The following is a 19,579-nucleotide window of genomic DNA, read 5'->3' as shown; positions in this document are numbered from 1 at the left end:
GGAGAAGAGATGGACCACAGCAGAGCTCAGAGACGCAAATATGACTGACAAAGCGTGAGTCTGGAGGTTTGGAGAGACACAAATCAGACACAAAGCTCGACTCAAGCACAACATTTACATGAAAGTTGAGCAGAAATTGTGCAACGAAACAAACAGACGAATGTAAAGGAAGTCTCTATTCACCAAAGCATCTGACAGTGGTAATTTGGTAGATTTGACAGATGGAGTGATTAATGGATGGATGACTTTCTGTTAGGTTCTTTGTTCTCAGGCTGGTGGTAAGAAGGTACCAGGTCAGAAGGGTGGAGTTATATAGACTCTTGGGTGTGTCCATATTTTTTTGTTCACCACTATTTCATTTTGGTTGCTGTGATTATTTTGAATATAGTTTGTGCACATTATTATGAGTTGAATTTCATTGAATAAATCATTTTTGTGTTTGCTGGACCAACAGAGGATATTTTTGGCAGCGTGTCAGACAAAGTCAACAAAACCCAACCTCGAACTCTCAGCGACATTTTGTTTGTTTTTCTGTAGTCGCTACATTAGGTGTTCGTTTCTCGCGTTTATGCTTATTAGTTATCTTTTGGGTCATTTCCTGTTTTGTTTTATTTTATTAGATAGCTGTCTCTTGTGCCTTGCTTACAATTTTTTTAGTTTCTACTCCACAATAATACCATCTCTTCTCTGCTCAATCAGACTACAATGGTAAATGAGGTGTGCAGAAAAATCACTGCAAATTTAGGGTTTATAAAAACCAGGAAGTCAGAAAATAAGCAGGTAACATCACTGCAGAACCATCACGCCCTGGTCACCACCTGTTCCAACTCCTCCTCCATTGTCCGCACTTGTGCTGGTTCCCTCAGCACTTCCCTAATCACCCTCTGTGTATAAATAGTCCTGTCTTCCCTTGTCTCAGTGTCTTGTGCCTCTCTCTGTGATTGAGTCACTCTGTGATCTCCTGTGTTTGTTTGTTTATTGCTTTGTTTTTTCTGTGTTCTCTATTTTGTGCTGTGTTTACGGCCTCATATATGACTTTTTTGTTTTTGTTGTTAAGTTTGCCTCCAGCGTTCTTCATTTGGACCATAACTTTTGCACTCCAGTTTGGGACAAAATGCTAATTTACACAGCAGCTAAAAGTGGCAGAAACTGCATGTCAGTGTCTGTCAGTATTGTTCCACTACAATGTTAGAAAACCATGGGTCTAATTGTCTGTTTTGGATATGCTGCACTTTGTCCTGCAGGAGTTTACTGGAGGATATCAAACTAGACACGTGGGTGTGTGTTTGCACGTCTGGGCACGCAAATTACATATTTTCCTGTAACTGATTGGCTCACTGAATAGCGTTGTCAGCCAACGGGGTTCTTTCTTTCCATTTCCACATACACTGTCACTCATCCATACTGACATGCTGGCAAATAATTTCTTATAGTTAGTTAGTTGTGTTTTTATAACTAAATTATCTCCTGTTTCTTGCCACAGTATTCATGCCAGGATGTCAGAAATGCCTTTAAGGCAAAGCTTCAGCTCCAGTGGCTCTGAAATGGTCACGATGGTGCAGAGACGTCTCACAATTTCTGTAACTTTCTGAAAGAGGTTTGATATTTGTGCCTCAATAATCTTTACATACCTATAATTTGTCAGCTGAACATGTGACTGGACTTTATTTGGAACAATCTGAGTCTGTTTCAAGAGACTGTCTGTCAGTGCTGGTCATTTATCAGATGAATCACTGTCCATTGAGTGAAACTTTAATTCTGTTTTCCTGTTTGCACCTCATCTTGTTTACTTATGAGGTTCCATTTGGGCCAGAATCACACACATGCTCACACATGCGCTGTCTGTTGGCTGTGTGACAAAATGTTTGTGTTCTCGTGAAAGTTGTCCTGTCCTCTTGCAGTTGACATCTGACCTACTGGTGGCCACATGCACCTCAGTCAACTGTCATTTCGATGTTTTTTGCACTTTGTTTGGAGCGAATCTGTTATAGGTCTGTTAATTATCAGTTCACTATTGCTCAAAACTTCCCTTTCACCCAGGATTATTGAGTAACTCATCTGACAGACTGCTGCATTACACAATAATACTAAATGGGTTCATTTTCAATGTGCTATGAAGATACTAACTCAACAAATTTAAGCAATGTCCCCCCACCGTCACCGGAAGAAGCATAAACTCAGTAACTTAGAAAACAGATCATTTTCAAATTCAACATTTCAAATAGCTCAAATATGATCCAGCACACAAATTGTTTCTGTGCAGTTTAGCACACAATTTGCCTGCACCCTAAAGAGGCTGGAGAAGAACATCAAGCTTGAAAAACTAGAAATATAAAGGTTGGGCTCCATGTGACGTCCATGTGATTCATTTTACATTGTTTTACTCAGTCAACCTGTGCAGGATTTGTTGTTGATGTTGATATTTTGGTGATTTATGTACTATAAAATACAACATATTGAATGATAATAAGTTATTAAAAGACTGTGTGAGGGTACTGGACAGTTTAAACAAGTGCAGGCTAAACTGAGTAGTTAGAACTGATGCGGGGCAGCCTGTGTGAGTAGCAGTCATTATTTTCAAATTTAAAGCAAGATTTTCCATGCAAGAAAGCAATCATGACAGCTCATGTAACATCTCCTATACTGTAGACCTGTGGCTGTTAAAGTCATTTTTCAGTGCAGTGTTGGACAGTAGGAGGGAAAACTCACAAACATAGGCATGACCTTCGTATTAACACAGTCAGATGACAATTTTGGAAAACCTGCAGGGTGACGTCTGGTGTCAGAATAGTTTTAACAAAGCTGAAGTAAAAGCCATGGTCACAGCCAAGTGTCACATGATTTGTCACATGTTCGGTGAACACAGAGGGTGCCCAGGGGAAGGAAATTTTAGGACAAATTGAACGTCACAGAGTATGTTTACGTCATGGTCAGTCAGCTGCGTGAAGGTGCGAGAGCCCAGGCCTTTATCCCAGCGTCCCACACACAGCTGGGGCCCTAAAAGGCAAGTGAAAAACATTTTTTACCACTATATCTTGGGTATATCAGCTGAGATTAGTGGTCACTCTCAAATTCCGCAAACTATGGCAAAGACAGTATAAAATGGGATGCCAAATGACAAACAAACAGGAATGCCTTTTTGAAAATTGCCTTTTTTTGTTCAGTAAATTCAAAATGAAAACATTAAAGTTCATTTTAAATTCACTGAGAGACTCGGTAAGATGAAATCCAAGCTAATCCAGAAAAGCTGTCTCAGCAGTTCATAGTCATAGTGGATTTATGACCTGAAACTCTGGCTGGATCTGAATGAAGAACCCAAAGGACCGCACAACAAAGAAGCAAGTATCCTGGAAATATTTCTGCTTTGCCTGCATTTTTTTTTTTTTTTTTTTTGATAAGGAAAAAATATTTATTCCCATCCTAAAAGTGGACACATCCCTAAAGAATGCTTTCACCAAGCTTTACTTTCACATTAATCATTGTTTTGAGACTCATCCCAGAGAGTGATACAGACATACAGAGAGAAGAGGTGCTGAGCAGAGTGTAGCTAATTGTAAAATTTGTTGGCGACTAACTGAAGCAGGGGATCTCAGACAAATGGCTGTGAAGCTTTTCCATGCCTGAATCACATGCAAGGCTGTTTTTTAACTGTGTACTTTTTGTTTGGACTCAGAGGAAAAAATACTTGTGTTGACACTGTAAACTTGTGTAGTTCTCCTTTTCACCTCCCTCACCTGAATCAATCAGACAATCAATACAGAGTCTGACCCATAAGCAGAATCAAGGGTGCAATCAATCAGATCTTATCAGGGTCCACCCCAGTGCAGGAGTTGGTCACCCATGATGTTTTGGGGAAGTGAAGGGGGTAAAGTACAGACTGAGGGGAAAAATATACATGCTTCAAGTAAAATATAGCATGCTATTGGTTGCACCGGACTGTGATAAAATCATATTTAAGGGTCTACTTTCTCATCACAACTGTTAGCAAATATTGTGATTATTAGTAAACATAAAAACAGCCATTTTCAAAAAGTCTAACTGCGTTTAGACGGGAAGGAGCTCACAGTCTTTATTTTGTTGATCACTCCCCTGCTCCTCCTCCTGCTGCTGCTCTGTTTTAGTGGATTTTGAGTGTTGGGTCCAGTGCAAAGGCCAGTGATAGGATAAGCCAAGTCCACCTATTTACGAGTGGTTTAATTATTTACCCAGACATACTCGGGAACCTTTTACTGACCCTGCTGAAGAAAAACTGAGAAATGCTGCAGAATTAGTCAAAGTAAAGCAAAGGAATCAAACACTAGATTATATTTGTAGTCAATTTGTAGAAAGTTTATAAAGTAGGACAGAACAACTCCTGATCAAGTTATATGTTCAACTTAATGCTTTGGAAATTGCTGTCCAATATGCATCTGTTGCTTGAAGCATAGACGCTGTTTCACCACAAATAAGATATGTTGAGGTTCAGCTTGGAGGAAGCAGTGAAGAGTGCCCAATAGCTCTGAAAGTTAGAACAACTTTTTTTTCTTAATTTAAAAATATAATATCGCTATCCTACCTTCTTTATCTGGATTTCAGATATCCAGTAAATCTATAGGTTGCTGTTCTGTTTGGAAACAAGAAAACACTTGTGTAATAACCATATGATCATTTATATTTTTATTTCTTATCAAGAGAACGACCCCACATAATAGCATATGTCAATACGTATACACATTAGATAATAAGCCCGAGTTGTTTGTTGGAGTGTGTTGTGTTCATATGGGTGGATGGGTGGGTTGGTAGGTGTGTGGCTGTTTGTTTCCCTGCCCCATTTCTTCCTCCGAGAGAGCAGATTGGCTCTCTGAGAGGAAACTCCTCTTTACAGACTGAATACTTGCAGTTACAAATCAACTAACCTACAAACTCACCTCAACTGGTTCTAAGCAAGTGTAGGACTTCATTTTTCCACACTGTTCAAGAGTCAAGTGTGTCGATTTAGACCAGAAATGAGTCACCAAAACCAGTTGTGGTGGATCCAAACTGTAAAAAGACCTCTGAGTCTTTACAGGACAGTCTTGGCCGGACATAACTTAAGTATAAATTACACTAAACAGTATTGAATAACTTGTGTCACTAGAATGTTTAATAGTTCTACCCACACACGTTTATTACTAATGCAATGAAAGGTTTCCCAAAATGGTTTTTAATCTCCACATATAGTTTTTCCAACATTAAAAGGCCCTTATAAAATTATGATATGAGAGGCTAAAAAGTTTAAAACGTTAAAAAAAGTTTAAAAGCTTCCACTATCTCTAGCATGAGAACAGGAAGCTACAAAAACTAGGCTATAATAAATAAATGTGTAAAATATTCTCATTACTACATGCATTGCTGTTTGGTGTGTCGTCATGCACAAGATGCCAACCCTTAAGTGTGACGCACAACACTCCGTGGCCACCAGGTCAAAGACCTGTTTGTTTTAAATCTTCACCTTATCACACACTCCGGTTCAGTCTAACTGTCTCGCAGAAGTGACCTCACCGGGCGAAAGCTTCTCAGTATCGGGTCATCAGCCATGATGCAGCGGGCATTATTCAGCCGGGGCGCCCTGCTCGCCCAGCAGACATCAGCGGCCCTCGAAGGTCCGCTGGCCGCGAGGAGCGCGCCAGTGCTGCTGCGCCTGGACCGCTCCATGTCCTCCGTCACTATACCGCCGCCGGCATGCATGCTGCGACCACTGGAGGTGCCTCTTCGTTACCTGTTCGGACCGGGACCGTCGAACGTTCCTCCACGCATCTTAGCTACAGGGTCCAGACCAATAATTGGTCACCTGCACCCAGAAATGTATGGGGTAAGTGCTTTTTGTTTGAGTTAATTCATGCTGGAAATTCAAATTATTTTTATCTGGGAAATAGGAACGGCTTCCTAATGTGGTGAATCTGGACTAGCTCTGTAAGTTTGTGACCAGTGGATATTCTTGTTTTCCATCTTTGCTTTGACAAAGCCTAATCATCATTTTTACCACTAAAATTGCTTTATTAGATTGAAATTTTTGATTTTAAGTTGTTTTTGGCACACAAATAACTCAGACCAAAAATTTCTCTGTCTTTTTTTCATGTTAAAATTTATTTTAAAAAAACAACAACAAAAGACCAAATCTATCCTTAGGACGTGAGCTTGTGCGTAATTACGCACAGCCCACCTGAACGTCAACAGTGACCATTCCTGACAAATTAAACTTGAAATTATTTCTAATTTTCACTTCGTGTCACAGATCATGAATGACATCAAAAAAGGAATCCAGTATGCCTTTCAGACAGAGAACAACATGACTATAGCTATGAGCGGCTCCGGGCACGCGGCTATGGAGTGTGCGGTATTCAACACGGTGGAGCCCGGAGAGAGCGTGCTCATAGCCATCAACGGGATCTGGGGAGAGCGCGTTGCAGAAATTGCAGAGAGGATGGGTAAGCGTTTACGCACAGGTTTACGCACACTTAATAAGTGCACTACATTGATACTGATTGTTTAACTATTAGCCAATTTATGTATTTATTCAGTAGCTAACAGAGAATATATTTTTTTTATCTGTAGGTGCCAATGTACACAGAATGGTAAAAACGCCTGGAGGATATTTCACCAATACGGAAATTGAGCAGGTATTTAAAGATATTGTTGAAGGAGAAATTATTACTATAAATAAAAAAAAATATCAGCCCGAGCCCATGATGCTAAAGGTGAGATTTTTAATCCTTACATATTGTTCAGGTCTTTTCTTTCTGCCCTAAATTTGATGAATATACCTAAAGCGAGTATTGTAAAATGTCAGTGTTGGTCAAATAAAGGAAAATGTTGGTTCTTAGGGAATCTTGAAATTGTGAAACTGTACTTGCCAAGTGTGTGTGTTTCATGTCTGTGTGCACAAAGACACAAAAAATACACACGTCTGTCTGTACTTTTGTATGGGCCAGTGGTGACAGAGTTAAAGGTTGACCATGACACTGTCACCAGAATTGTCCTGCTGGTCTGTGAAGGATCGTGGAGGGGATCTCAAAACAGTGAAGTAGTAAAAACAAGCTTTGCAGTATTCAGTGATATTTTGTGCACGATAGGAAAAAAAACCTAGAGAGGTCAGAGGGTGGATTTAGACATGGTGCCTTGACACCAGTACAAGATTTAAAATAGGGTGGTTAGCGCTGTTGCCCCACAATAAAAAGGTTCCTGGTTTAAATCCTGGCTGGGGTGCATGTTGCATGTTCACTGGATATTCTGGGATCCTCCTGCAGTCCAAAGACATCCATGTTAGGTTAACTGGTGACTCTACACTGGCCATAAATATATGAGGTATTTGTTATAATGAATAGTTAAAGTGTTCAGTTCAAAGCACTTTGAGTGGCCAGTAAGACTAGAAAAACTCTAAATAATGGAAAATATGTTACATTTACACCTGCAAGCACGCCACCCATGATTATTAAAATCTATTTATTCTGCCCTAAGTGAGATTAGAACAGAGACCAAGACCAAAATAGGCCTGGAGGGCGTCATAAGATAATAAAGGCACCTGAGCTGCCATTTCAGAGAGTGTGTGAACACATGTGCAGGTCCCACGCACTCCTGTCACTACTGTGAACAAACAGACTAGTTTGCAATAAGCACATTTTGTGTTCAAAGTTTTAATTAATGTTAAATGAATATTGTTAATATTCATTGTTATGGTATTATATAATATATGGTAGTTATTGAGATTTTTTTAATCATATAGCAGTGATGAGTGTTGTAATGGTTATACAGAGTTGTATAAGAAATCCTAGCATTTCAGGATGTTCTTACCATAGTCACTTTCAATAAAATATATTCAAATCATTATGGCTGTTAGTGTCTTCATGCCTTAGATAAATGATATTATGTGATAGTAGATGTTTTTTCTACAAAAAAGGGTGCTATAAAACTTCTGAAACATTAACTAAGGTTTAATCATCTATTTATTAATGTCAGACAGGCTATTGATACATCCTAAATAGAGCTGTACTTTAAAATTTTGTATATTATGAGGGAAAGCATGGCGTGGCTGAAACAAATCTGTGAAGGCATGAAATTTGAACAGTATGTAAGGGTTAAGTTGGGTAAATCACTAAGATTCACTTACACCATGCATGCATGATTAAATTTGTCCTGACGTCTCGCCGTAGGCCATAAAAAAGCACAAGCCTGTCCTGTTTTTCCTCACACACGGGGAGTCCTCTGCTGGTCTGTGTCACCCAGTTGATGGCATTGGAGACATCTGCAGAAAGTGAGCCTCCTACCACATCAGTCTAAAACAGCACATAACAGAATATAGTGTCATATTTCTCACTGCTCATTGTTACATCTCACACAGACATGACTGCCTCTTCCTGGTCGACACAGTTGCTTCACTCGGTGCGGCACCAATCTTTATGGACAAGCAAAGTAAGGCGGTGATGAAAGATCAACTTCCTCTCCTAGCATCAGATGCGCCTGTGTGGGATTTAATCCATCTTTTATTGTGTTTCCAGATATCGATATCCTCTACTCTGGTTCTCAAAAGGCTCTGAATGCACCTCCTGGTACAGCACCCATCTCTTTTAATGACAGAGCATGGTAAGGAGGGAGACGGTGGAGTGGTTATGCATGCATCTTATCTTAAATTGTTACAAATATTTAAAATAAAAAACACACAAAAAAAGCAAAAAGTAGTTCAGGCAATGCTATCTCCTCTGCACAGCCACAAGATGTTTAACAGGAAAACAAAACCAGTCTCCTACCTGTTTGATATGACACATCTGTCCAACTACTGGGGCTGCGATGGCAAACCAGCAAGGGTGTAAGTCCACAGCAGATAGCTGATTACAAGCTGATTGTTGGTAGTTCCAAATACCCTCTAAACTTTAGTTTAACGGTAAATGTTGCAGGAAAACTCCTAGAATGAGAAAAAAATTTATTTTTCAAAAATATTATTCAAGCTACTAAACCTTGAATTGTAAAAGTGTCATTGTGTCATGTGGCTTTTAGATACCACCACACCGGTCCAGTGTCTGGATTCTTTGCCCTGAGAGAGAGTCTGGCCATTCTTGCTGAGAGGGTAAAGGGATATTTCCCAACTTCTTCAGTCACATTTCTGAACAAAAAATCTGTAATTTCGAGATACTGTTATTCTTTGTATACAACACAGATTTCCAAAAAGGTTTCGGAAACTATGCAAAGTGCAAATAAAAACAGAATGCAATGATTTACAGTATCATAAAGCCATTTTTCATTCACAGCAGAACACAGAAAACATATCAAGTGTTTAAACTGACAAAATGGACCATTTTAAGAAAAGAGGGTAATTTTTTAATTTGATGGCAGCAACGTGTCTCAACAAAATTGGGATAGGGTACTGTTTATCACTGTGTAGCATCCCTTCTTTTAAAAGCCGCCTATAAGTGTCTGTCAACTAAAGAGACCAAGAGGAATGCTGTCCCATTTTTGTCTGATATCATATTCTAGCTCCTCGACCATCCTGGCTCTTCTTTGTCATGTCTTTTGTTTCATGATGTTTAGTCACAAGTCTGGACTGCTACTATGAAGCCATGGGAACATATGTTGCACTCTAAGATGCTCTTTTCATACCTAATCATGTTACTGATCTGTTGCCAATTAATGCACAGTGCCCCAGCTTTTTGAGAACTGAGGTTGTGAGTTGTCTTTTGAAATGATCTAACTGAAAAGTATGTTATGAAGGATTTTTTTCATACAGTCAGTATTTTAGTGAGTAAACTGCCTTCTCTTTTATGTTTGTGCTAACTAATGGAGTAAATTATGTGAGGCAAAATGTGCATGCTTCCTTTAGTAGATGTCTGGTAGACTCAAGGCATCTGAGTGATCCCAGTCAAACAAAATAAATGTTATCATCCTTGTCTGTTTAGTAACCTCTGAGTTGGTATTACTGACAGGAACACTAACAATGATCAATTCCCTACCCGTTTAGGTAATTATTTCTAAACACAATAAATCTTTGTCTCCCTCTAGGGGCTGGAGGAGTCCTGGAAGAAGCACAAGGAGGTAGCAGCCTACCTGTACAGAGGACTGGAGGATCTGGGCCTCAAGCTATTCGTCCCCGAAAGAGTGAGACAGAAATGCAAGAAAATAGCATCGTGGTGCCATGAAAACATAGATACGCAAAGAGAATAAAGGGGATATTTACATGAAACAAAATAACAAAGACAAACAAAACAACACTGTACAACTTAACTTTATATTTGTGTTGCTTTTAAACTCACTGGAGCAGTTTTCCTCCCTTGTGTTGTGACGAAAGCCATTTTTTATATGTGTCCTGCAGGATTTGAGGCTTCCCTCCGTCACCACCATTGCTATCCCTGAAGGCTACGACTGGAGGGAGATGCTGACATATATCATGAAACACCACCACATGGAGATGACAGGAGGACTCGGCCCTTCCATTGGCATGGTGAGTTAATTTTACAGTCATTATTGGTGGCAACTAATTCTGATGTGTAGTAGTAGTTTTAGGGCGTTATAGCTTTTCAGCTTCCTGTCCTGTTGTCCTTTTCTCTTAAATTAACATGCATATCTTGTCTTGAATCAAACTAATCCAGACAAACAAAGATATAATGTTTAAGGACCATTTCCAGGTACTGTGTGACAGGTTTAATTACAATGGCTTTTCAACAACAGCAAAGTCATTACTTTGGTGTCTGAGCAGCTTTCTGAATCATCCTGCTGAATTGCTGCAGAGTATACTCATGTACTGTCCTTTCCATCTCTCATTTAATTAGGTGATGAGGATTGGATTGATGGGATACAACTGTGAGAAGACTAATGCTGACATGGCACTGCACGCCCTGGCGGATGCTCTGAAAAACTGCAAAAAGAGCAAGCCTTAAGAGCCTATATTCCTAAACCACCAACTATGTACTAATTCATTAGTGAATTTAAAGAAAAGAACATTCAGTGTCCGTGTGAAGGACAGTTGGAACTGTGCATACATTTTGGGAATGCTTTTTTGACTACAGGGATTTAAGAAAAACACAGTTTTTTCTTGTATAAGTAGGCTAATGATGAAATAAATAAACAGATATTGTTGGGCCCATGGTGAGTGCACTGAAAATGTCAATAAAGTGAGTTTTATTTTATCAAACACCTGTTCTGCATGGTATGGTCTGGAGAGAAGAGGAATGAAAGCTGGACTGGTGTGACAGAGGAGGACGCTAGGGACAGGATGAGGTGGAGGCAAATGATCCGTTGTGGCGACCCCTAAAGGGAGCAGACGAAAGAAGAAAAAGAAGGGCGTACTTCTCTGTGCATACTACATTTCCCAGGATGCCCTGCGTAAATCTACATCATTCTGCGTCAACACCGCGATGTGCGTGGAGTGACGTTTCTGTAGTACTGGCTAAGTTTGGCTGTTCCGAAACCGACTGTAGCCTCCTTAATTAATGGCCTGTCCTGTCAATAACACGGGTAGGTTATTTTTTTTATTTTTATTTTAAATTGAAAAAAACAACAACAACATTTTAACAGTTTAATACTGGTAGTATTATTCTCAATCTTCATCAGCTCCTGTAAGCACAAGCTAACTGTGCTGACTTTTAATGTTACTTATTAAGACGTTTTTAAGTGTAGTATTTTTGCTTTCGTGTCATTCGAACTCTCTTTGCCCTTTAACTCAAGCCAACTGCACAGTTATTTTTCTATCTTTAACTTAACCAAGCTAACTTCAAAGATAGCCTCGTTAACAGTAAACCAACTACCACCGGAAGGACCGAGCTGCTCCTCTGACGGTCCTGTGAGGACAAGTCCTCCGTTTTATCTTTCATATCAACAGCGTTTAGTTTTAAGGTTTCGATTTACATGAGAGGTTGTTATAAAACGAAGACCTTCGTTTGCAGCAACATTACGCCACCTAGTGCAGGGCTCTAGACTTTTTTCTTAGGTGCACCAGCACAAATGTTAGGTGCACCCAAATTTTTCAACCGCATCGCTTAACCCCACAGTTTTACATGTTCACTTAAAAAAAAATCTGTCCATACAGGCAATATTGATTTGTAAATTCTTTATTTGGAGCACAGTTCTACCAGAAAGACAAGTTACTGAAAAAGTGCTTGTGCTTAAGTGCTTTGGCACTCTTTGGCAATATTGTAGGCAATGTCAAACGTAATCATCATCTCGGACTCCTCTGAAGGCCTGTTTGCTGCTACCTGCTGCTAAAAGGCATCGGGAGAGGGGACACTTGGGTAGTGCATTTATCGCATCATATAATGTGTTTTCAGGATACACTGTGCGTTTTTAGCGTTTCGATTTGGAACGTATTAGCAGGACTGCCATGGTCTTTTCAAACTCATGACAGTAAATGCAGTTCATCATGTTGTCAGCTTTACTGTATGTTAGTCAGGGAAACTGGTCAAACCACTCTCTTTGAAATGCACTACATATACACTTTCCCCCTTTTACTTTCAGTGGGGGTCTGGCTCGGAGTCGATAGTATGTGGCTCACTATCTGATGCCGTCTCCAGACCAGTGTTAGGCATAACCTGAGAGGTTGATGGTTCCGTGTCAGAGCACTGGCTGTGAATTTCAGATGGATCAGGCCTTAAGTTAATAAAAAAGTTATAAATCGTTATTTTCATCTTTTCTCATTACCCACAGCTACATCCACAGCCTAGGCTACTTACTAGGACTGGGTATTGTCAATGATTTGTATAATCAATATGATTCGATTCAATTTTGACTCTGACTGGTTTAGACCACGATATGGGCAAAGTGTGTGTCTGACCACACAGAGACTTTCACAGTTTAGGAGACTTTTTTTTTTTTTTTTTTTTTTTAAACAGCTGGTCGCACCGGTTGGACCTAGGATTTTTTTTAGTTGCACCATTGAGAAATTAGGCTGCATGTGCAACCAAATTGGTCACACTCTAGAGCCATGAGCATCCAAAATTGCTTCAGTTATCTCTCTCTTTTTCTTCCTGTGGGACACCACTTCTGCCTTCTTGCCCTCCATCATTAAACCAAATGAGCTGGTCACACAGGGCTTTGGTTTGACCAGCGATGTAGCATATTCAGAGAAGATTCATCATGCACTTTCAAAGTCTTGTCACAGGACAGTGCAACTGTAGTGTAGGACGCAGTGTGATTTTTTTAAAATTATTATTATTATTATTATTGAAGGCTCGTTCCTCCTGGATGGAAATATACAAATGTGTTTTAAAAGCTAATAAAGCTCCCTGACTGCATTAGTGCCCTTTTATTTTCTATGACAACAGCAAAGCATTGGACAAAGAGGTGGATTTTCGTTGTTTTGATTTGGGGTTTTCTACTAAAATTTCAGCTTCAAGAACCACCTCCTACATATAAGATTCAGTAACAGAAATCCCACAAGAAACTACTAAGGAACAGTGAGGCATAAACCCTTTACGAGAGCAGCACCCAAATGTGGGTCACTGCTCGACCTGGATACCTCACTGTGACCTGACCTGCAGGTCTGGAGGCAAGCACTTTCACAGGAGTGGCTGAACGAGGCCAAAGAGAATTACGCAGCAGAGCTGATCTTTAGTGCGCTGAGACTCAGCAGTGCAGCAAAGATCTGAAATAACTTTGAGGTCCTGCACACAGCCAAACGGTAAATATTTTGCAGTTTAGATCCGAGTGCTGACCATGTGTGCACAATCAAGCATGTGCTGATTAATGCATGTGGAGTTCTTTGCACTAATGTGAGACTAAATGAATACAGCACATTCGAATCAAGATCTGTATTCAGTGCATCTTTACGGCTCTATTGTTGATTGCTATTGATTACATTGTTGATGAGACAGTGGGTTTGTTTTCGGTCATTATCTTGCTGTAGGATGAATCCCTGACCAAGTAGGCACATACCAAAGGGCACTGCAAAATGCTGTGGTAGCTGTTTGGGTTCAGGGTGCCTCTTACTCTGTACAAATCACCGACCCTGGATCCAACAAAACAGCCCCAGACCATCACACTTCCTCCTCCATGTTTGACAGTTGATGCCACACACTGTGGAACCATCCTTTTGCCTACTCGAAGCTGTACAAAGATCCTGCGTGATAAAGTAAAGGTTCCAAATTTTGATTCATCAGTCCATAACACCTTCTTCCAGTCTTCAGTACTCCAATAGCGGTGTTTCATGGCCCAGGCAAGCCCCTTTTGTTTTATTCTGGCATCTTAGCAACGGCTTTCTTGCTGCAACTCGTTCTCTCAAACCTGCAGTTCAAATTCATAATGGTTGTGAACAACAGGGTTGGGACCAGAGTAGATGAACTGGATGGACAACCAACTTTGTCAAGTCAGCATTTGGCTTAAGTCACTTTGCTATGTCATTAAAAAACAACATCATACAGACTGTGTCCAGTAAACTAAAATCAACTCTAATACCCGTTAAATGTAAATTTTAAAGGGTACTTACAAAAGTCAGTCTTATAAAAGTGTCCACCTTTACAACAAATTCAAAGAAAAAAAAAAAGTTGCCTTAAAGCACAATTATGAACCGGTATGCACGATTGCAGCTATACACACATATGGAAGGAGACACTACATAAATATTTGCCTCAGATTGCAAAGGCAAATCACGAGAAAAACAGAAAAGATATCACTCTGGGTGCAGAAGTGGAGCCACGAGGCACGTGTGCTGCATTTTCTGCACGTTTTAAATGGTGCCGTTGAAGTCCACCAAGTGAACAGGTGACTTAAAAAAAACACAGAGCTGGTAAAACATAAGATCAGCTGTGAAACTATATAAGGGACTGGTAAATTTTAGAAACCAGAGAGACAAGTGGAGAAGAACCAAAGGTGTTTTAGTTGGAACACTGAGGGCAGCTAAACAGGTTCTTCAGTTCACTTAACGGAGTCTGTAGCATGGGTGTGAAGATACATTTAATTCTATTGTTTAGGAGGAGCACTAACTCTAGCTGAGTTTTCAAATTAACGTTGCTTTAAAATAACACGTTAAATGCCTGTTGCGTTGCCTTATTTTTCTCGCACCTCTAAGGGAGGGCCTAAGACACCAAGCAAGAACAATAAGAGAGGGCGTGTAGGTAAATAAAGTGATTTCGTTCAGAGACTGGTTTAACATTTCTCAGAATGGGCACTGCCTACCCCAGCCAACACTTCTTGCCTCTAATGGAAAAATAGTGAATTTCTTTTGATGTGTTTACTGTTTCGCTCTCGTAGCGTACAGCCTTAGTTGACTTTCTTCCACGCTCAGCCCTTTCCCTATGATGATACGCCTCAGCTGCACTTTTAGAAGAAGATGACCTTCAAGGCTTTCTGTCCACAAAACCAGTAGGATGTCGTTTAGCTTGTTGAAAGGACATATTTTATCAAATTCCATGACCTGTTTTCTTTTTCTTTTTTTCTCCACTAAATCCTACTGAGTAGTTTGGGTACTTAAACCTGACCAGACTCACACTGCAAACGCAAAGGAAAAATGGAACTTAAAGCAGAAAGCTCCTCTATGCTTTGGCTCAGGAATTGACCATCTCCACATTGAAGTGTCCCTGTGTGACACGTGAATGGCTTATATTGTAAGGTGCTTCGAGGTTTTAGTGAGATTGGAAGTTTCCATTTACCATCTTGTTTGACTTGCCTCTGCTTTATCCAGAATGCCAATGAAAGGGACCAGATTATGTACTCATATTGTGTTATTCATAAAATGCAGCTTCACTTATTTCCAAATCCTCAAAACCTTTTTTGCAGTTTATTTTACTTGATTGAGAGGTAGTGTTTTAAAATGAATATTTATATTATTGGATCACATCACATTTTTCAATTCCTCAAATTGAAATAGGCAGTAATGGTGAAGTTTATCTTGTGATAAACTATGAGACTTGATTTGGTAATGTGGTACTGGAAAGTATCGTTAGTTTAAAGGAAAAAAAACTTTTTTTTTACACCAGGAATATTGCTTTCAGATAATTAACATATTTGTACTCCAGTCATTTGCCTTAAAATCATCATTTTATTATTACAGTTTAAAAAGCTGTGACATTGCAAAGAGTTGGAAAATAAGGGTTACAGTTAATAAAATAATTAACAGATGTCTCCTCCTTCCTATGCGGAGACTACAATAATTTTGCTTACAGTGCATCCAGAAAGTATTTACAGCACTTCACTTATTCTACATTTTATCGTGTTACAGCCTTTTTCCAACATGGATTAAATCCAGTGTTCAAAAAAGTTTGCTTGAGCCCCTTTGCCAGTAATTACAGCCTCAAGTCTCTGAGCTTGATGCTACAAGCTTGGCACACCTACTTTTGGGGAGTTTCTCCAATTATTCTTTGCAAAACCTCTCAGGCGCTCTCTCTCTCTCCCTCCATATATACACACACACACATATATACATATATATATATATATACATATATAGATATAGATATATAGATAGATATATATAGATATAGATAGATATAGTTTTGTTTTCTTTACCCAGTCATGTTTGTTGGCGGTTTGCTTGGAGACAATGCATGCCATGTACATCATGCTTCCTAAAATTGATTAAGAGTAATTTGTGGATATTGTCAGTCTCAGTAAATCTTAATTTGATTTTAATGCTTTGTTCCACTGCATTGAATGACGTGACAAATTTAGCTCGTCTTTTTTTGCTTGGGAACATTTCTCTCTGGTAAAGTCTGCCTGTCCAAGTATCTGGCTCTCTATTATACCCATTTCTCTAAATGTGACATATTTTCCTGTGATTTAGCCTCAGACTTCTTTTTCTGGCTACAAAATCTCCACATTTGTTGAAACTGGCGAAAAAGCTCCTTCTTTTAAGGCCATTTTGGGTGGAAGCTACTGTTTGGGATGTAGTGTTGTGTTTTCCTTCTTCTGGTTCCCTAAATATAGATGTATGCAAGTTTGAACGTTCCTGTCGGAGGTTTTTTCCCTGCCTCTAAATGGTCTTTGAGTCTGCACGTAGTTAAACAAAGAGTGTGGGTTATTTTACTTAACCAAGTGTGTGCAGTTTGCTTTTATCACTGGCCATCTGATAAACAAAAACGTGTTCTGTGCTTGACTTTCTGACTGTTTTTAAGTAATAAGAAAAAATTCTAGTGGAAGTTTAAAGAGTTTAAAAATCCTAATCTTTTTGATTAAAGAGAGCTTCTGTTAAATATATTTGGTATTAAACATTATCATGCCATGACAATAAAGACATTTTTCTTTTAACTGAAGATGGTTCAGATTTTAAGTCTATCTGCCCAAGGAGCAAATCAAACAAATCCAGTTTGAATCCTTCAGAAAATGATTCTGTTACATGATTACATGATGAAGCTTCTTTTTTCTTTTCTTTTTTTATAGTAATGCTGCGTAATTTGTTTGTTTGTGTCTTGTGCTTTATCTATTTAACCATCAGTGGAGCTGAACCCCACCCTCCTCCCTCTGGAATGGCTTCTGGGCACCTGGGAGTGTGATGAACCAGGAGAGGGCTCCTTCCCCTCCATAAAACCTTTCCGTTACACAGAGATGCTGCATTTCAGTCATGTAGGACAACCAGTCATCAACTTCATGTAGGTTATATGAAGAAGTGGTGAATCAAGTGATAACAGATATTTATAGATTGGAACATTTAGTCAATATAACTGCAAGATCACTGGCTGTTCTGCACGTCAGAATATCTTACGAGTGAACTGTGTGACTTTGAGTTCAGTGTTTCAAGAGAACAGACTCATAAATTATGCTTAAGTTTAACAACACGCTGGAAAATGTCTTTTGTGTAAGTGTTAAGTTTGTGTATTTCATTTAAATTCAACTGGAATAAAATTAATAAAATCTGCCAATAACGAGAGCTCGTCACCGGACGTCACATGATCTTCCACTGATGTCGTGTTTTACAGGTTCAATGCATTTCATGCCGAGTCTAAGAAGCCCCTGCACAGAGAGTGCGGGTTTGTTCGAATGCAGCCGGGGACTAACAGAGTGGCCTTCATCATTGCACAGAACTCAGGTGAAATTCACGTCATTGTATTCACCTTTTTTTTTTCATCAGATTGGACTCTGGATCAGTTGTAAAGGTCATGTGATGTGATGAGTCCTGATGTACCTTTTGTAAATGTGCATCAGCCTCGCTCGTCATCACCAGTAACCACCCCACAAGCCTGTAGTCCCTACAGCCTGATGGGGTGTTGTTGTCACAGGATTTTGAAACTGATACCATTGATGTGTGCACCAGGAGGCTGAGGGGTAACACTGGACTCAGCACTCATGGCCACCAGTATTTTTAAATGATGGTGAACTGACAAAATGTTTAAAAATGTTATTACAGTGCTGGTAATTTTCTTTTTTTGCTCTGGATAAATCCTCTTTAGGGGACCAAAAGTGTCTCTCAGTGCAAATAACAACACAATAATGTCTGGATTGTGTTTGGCTGGCTTTTCCTGGTATTCAGGCTTACAGGGCTGAGTAAATGTGTTTTACTCATCTGTGTTTTCCTGCTATGACATTCAATAACCACAGGAAAGAAAACTATTTCAAACAGTATTTTTTTAAAGCTTACTGCAGTGATAAAAAGCTTTTATTAGATCACATTTGTGGCAAATTAATTATTTTTTTCCAGTGATTTACCCTCCTTTCAATACCCACACGATACCCCTTGTGTTGTCTGCTGCAGGTCTGGTGGAAATCGAGGAGGGAGAGCTGACAGGGCAGCAGCTGAGCCTGCAGTCCCAGCAACTAGCCCGAACCTCTTTTGCAAAAGAGCCTCACGTAAAGCAGGTAAAGCTAATCCCGAGTCTGCAAGACGCACTCACTGAGCTGCAGAAATAAGAGGATTAAATATGACACTTGGCCATCAAACCTCTTGTGATCAATAAAATGACTCCTGCTCGCTTTTCCCTCTTCTTTTAGATTTGCAGAGTGTTTCAGCTCCGGTCTGACGGGAAGCTGGAGCAGACAGTTTCTATGGCAACAGACAACCAGCCCCTGACGCAGCACTTGCGCATCACCTACCGTCGATCGTATTGAGCAAGAAAGAGGGCTTCTCATGCACTGAAATAAGTTTCCAGATGTATAAATATATCTGGAAACACTCGATCAATAATTCCAGCTGTGTAAGGGAAACATAAACAAATCTACAGAGATATACCTCTATACTGTTATGTGCTAAAAAGGCTGTGGTGTAACCTGTTGAACTGAAATAATCAAACTTAATCTTAACCACTAGTTAAACATCACAGACAATATCAGGATGTTCATGGTGTATATTTAATCTGTAAAGCTATTTCAATGTAAAGATAATAGAAGTACTATATATGACTGTCACTGCACTATCATAAAATTGTACGCTAAAGCAGCTGGAGACATTGCACTGTCCTTTGAATGTGGGCTTCAGGGGTTTTCTTTTACTGAGTGGCACTATGTAGGAAAAAAAATGACTATTTAAGGCCACTGTTTTCACATATGTGCTCACAGACATCCATGTCTGCGAGGGGGCAGCTTCACTGTTCGTGTGCTGGATAAATTAAATTACTCATTTTGTCTTTGCTTGTTTGAGTCTATTAATGTGTTTCTGTCCTGATGGATGATACAAATCTGATTAGCCTGTGTTAATGCACTGCAACACAAAATATCG

The 19,579-nt window shown here is 39.6% G+C and overlaps 2 protein-coding genes across 2 annotated transcripts; both read left to right on the top strand.

Annotated features, from left to right (window-relative positions):
- Positions 1–5,470: 5,470 nt before the first annotated feature.
- agxtb (alanine--glyoxylate aminotransferase b) lies at positions 5,471–11,106 on the top strand. The gene is made up of 11 exons (XM_006786509.3): positions 5,471–5,830; positions 6,254–6,446; positions 6,574–6,638; positions 8,169–8,269; positions 8,357–8,427; positions 8,514–8,598; positions 8,723–8,821; positions 9,010–9,079; positions 10,009–10,104; positions 10,319–10,447; positions 10,776–11,106. The coding sequence occupies exons 1-11, from the start codon at positions 5,555–5,557 to the stop codon at positions 10,881–10,883; spliced, it is 1,293 nt and encodes a 430-aa protein (XP_006786572.1). The 5' UTR covers positions 5,471–5,554; the 3' UTR covers positions 10,884–11,106.
- A 105-nt stretch (positions 11,107–11,211) lies between these two features.
- thap4 (THAP domain containing 4) lies at positions 11,212–19,491 on the top strand. The gene is made up of 5 exons (XM_006786508.3): positions 11,212–11,460; positions 17,366–17,519; positions 17,847–17,956; positions 18,620–18,723; positions 18,856–19,491. Exons 1-5 carry the CDS (start codon positions 11,436–11,438, stop codon positions 18,970–18,972), a joined length of 510 nt encoding a protein of 169 aa, XP_006786571.2. The 5' UTR covers positions 11,212–11,435; the 3' UTR covers positions 18,973–19,491.
- The last annotated feature ends 88 nt before the right edge of the window (positions 19,492–19,579 follow it).

This window comes from Neolamprologus brichardi, chromosome 18 (assembly GCF_056152115.1).
Source record: "Neolamprologus brichardi isolate AB-2024 chromosome 18, ASM5615211v1, whole genome shotgun sequence".
NCBI classification, from domain to species: domain Eukaryota; kingdom Metazoa; phylum Chordata; class Actinopteri; order Cichliformes; family Cichlidae; genus Neolamprologus; species Neolamprologus brichardi.
This window is presented reverse-complemented; position numbering and strand designations above follow the sequence as displayed.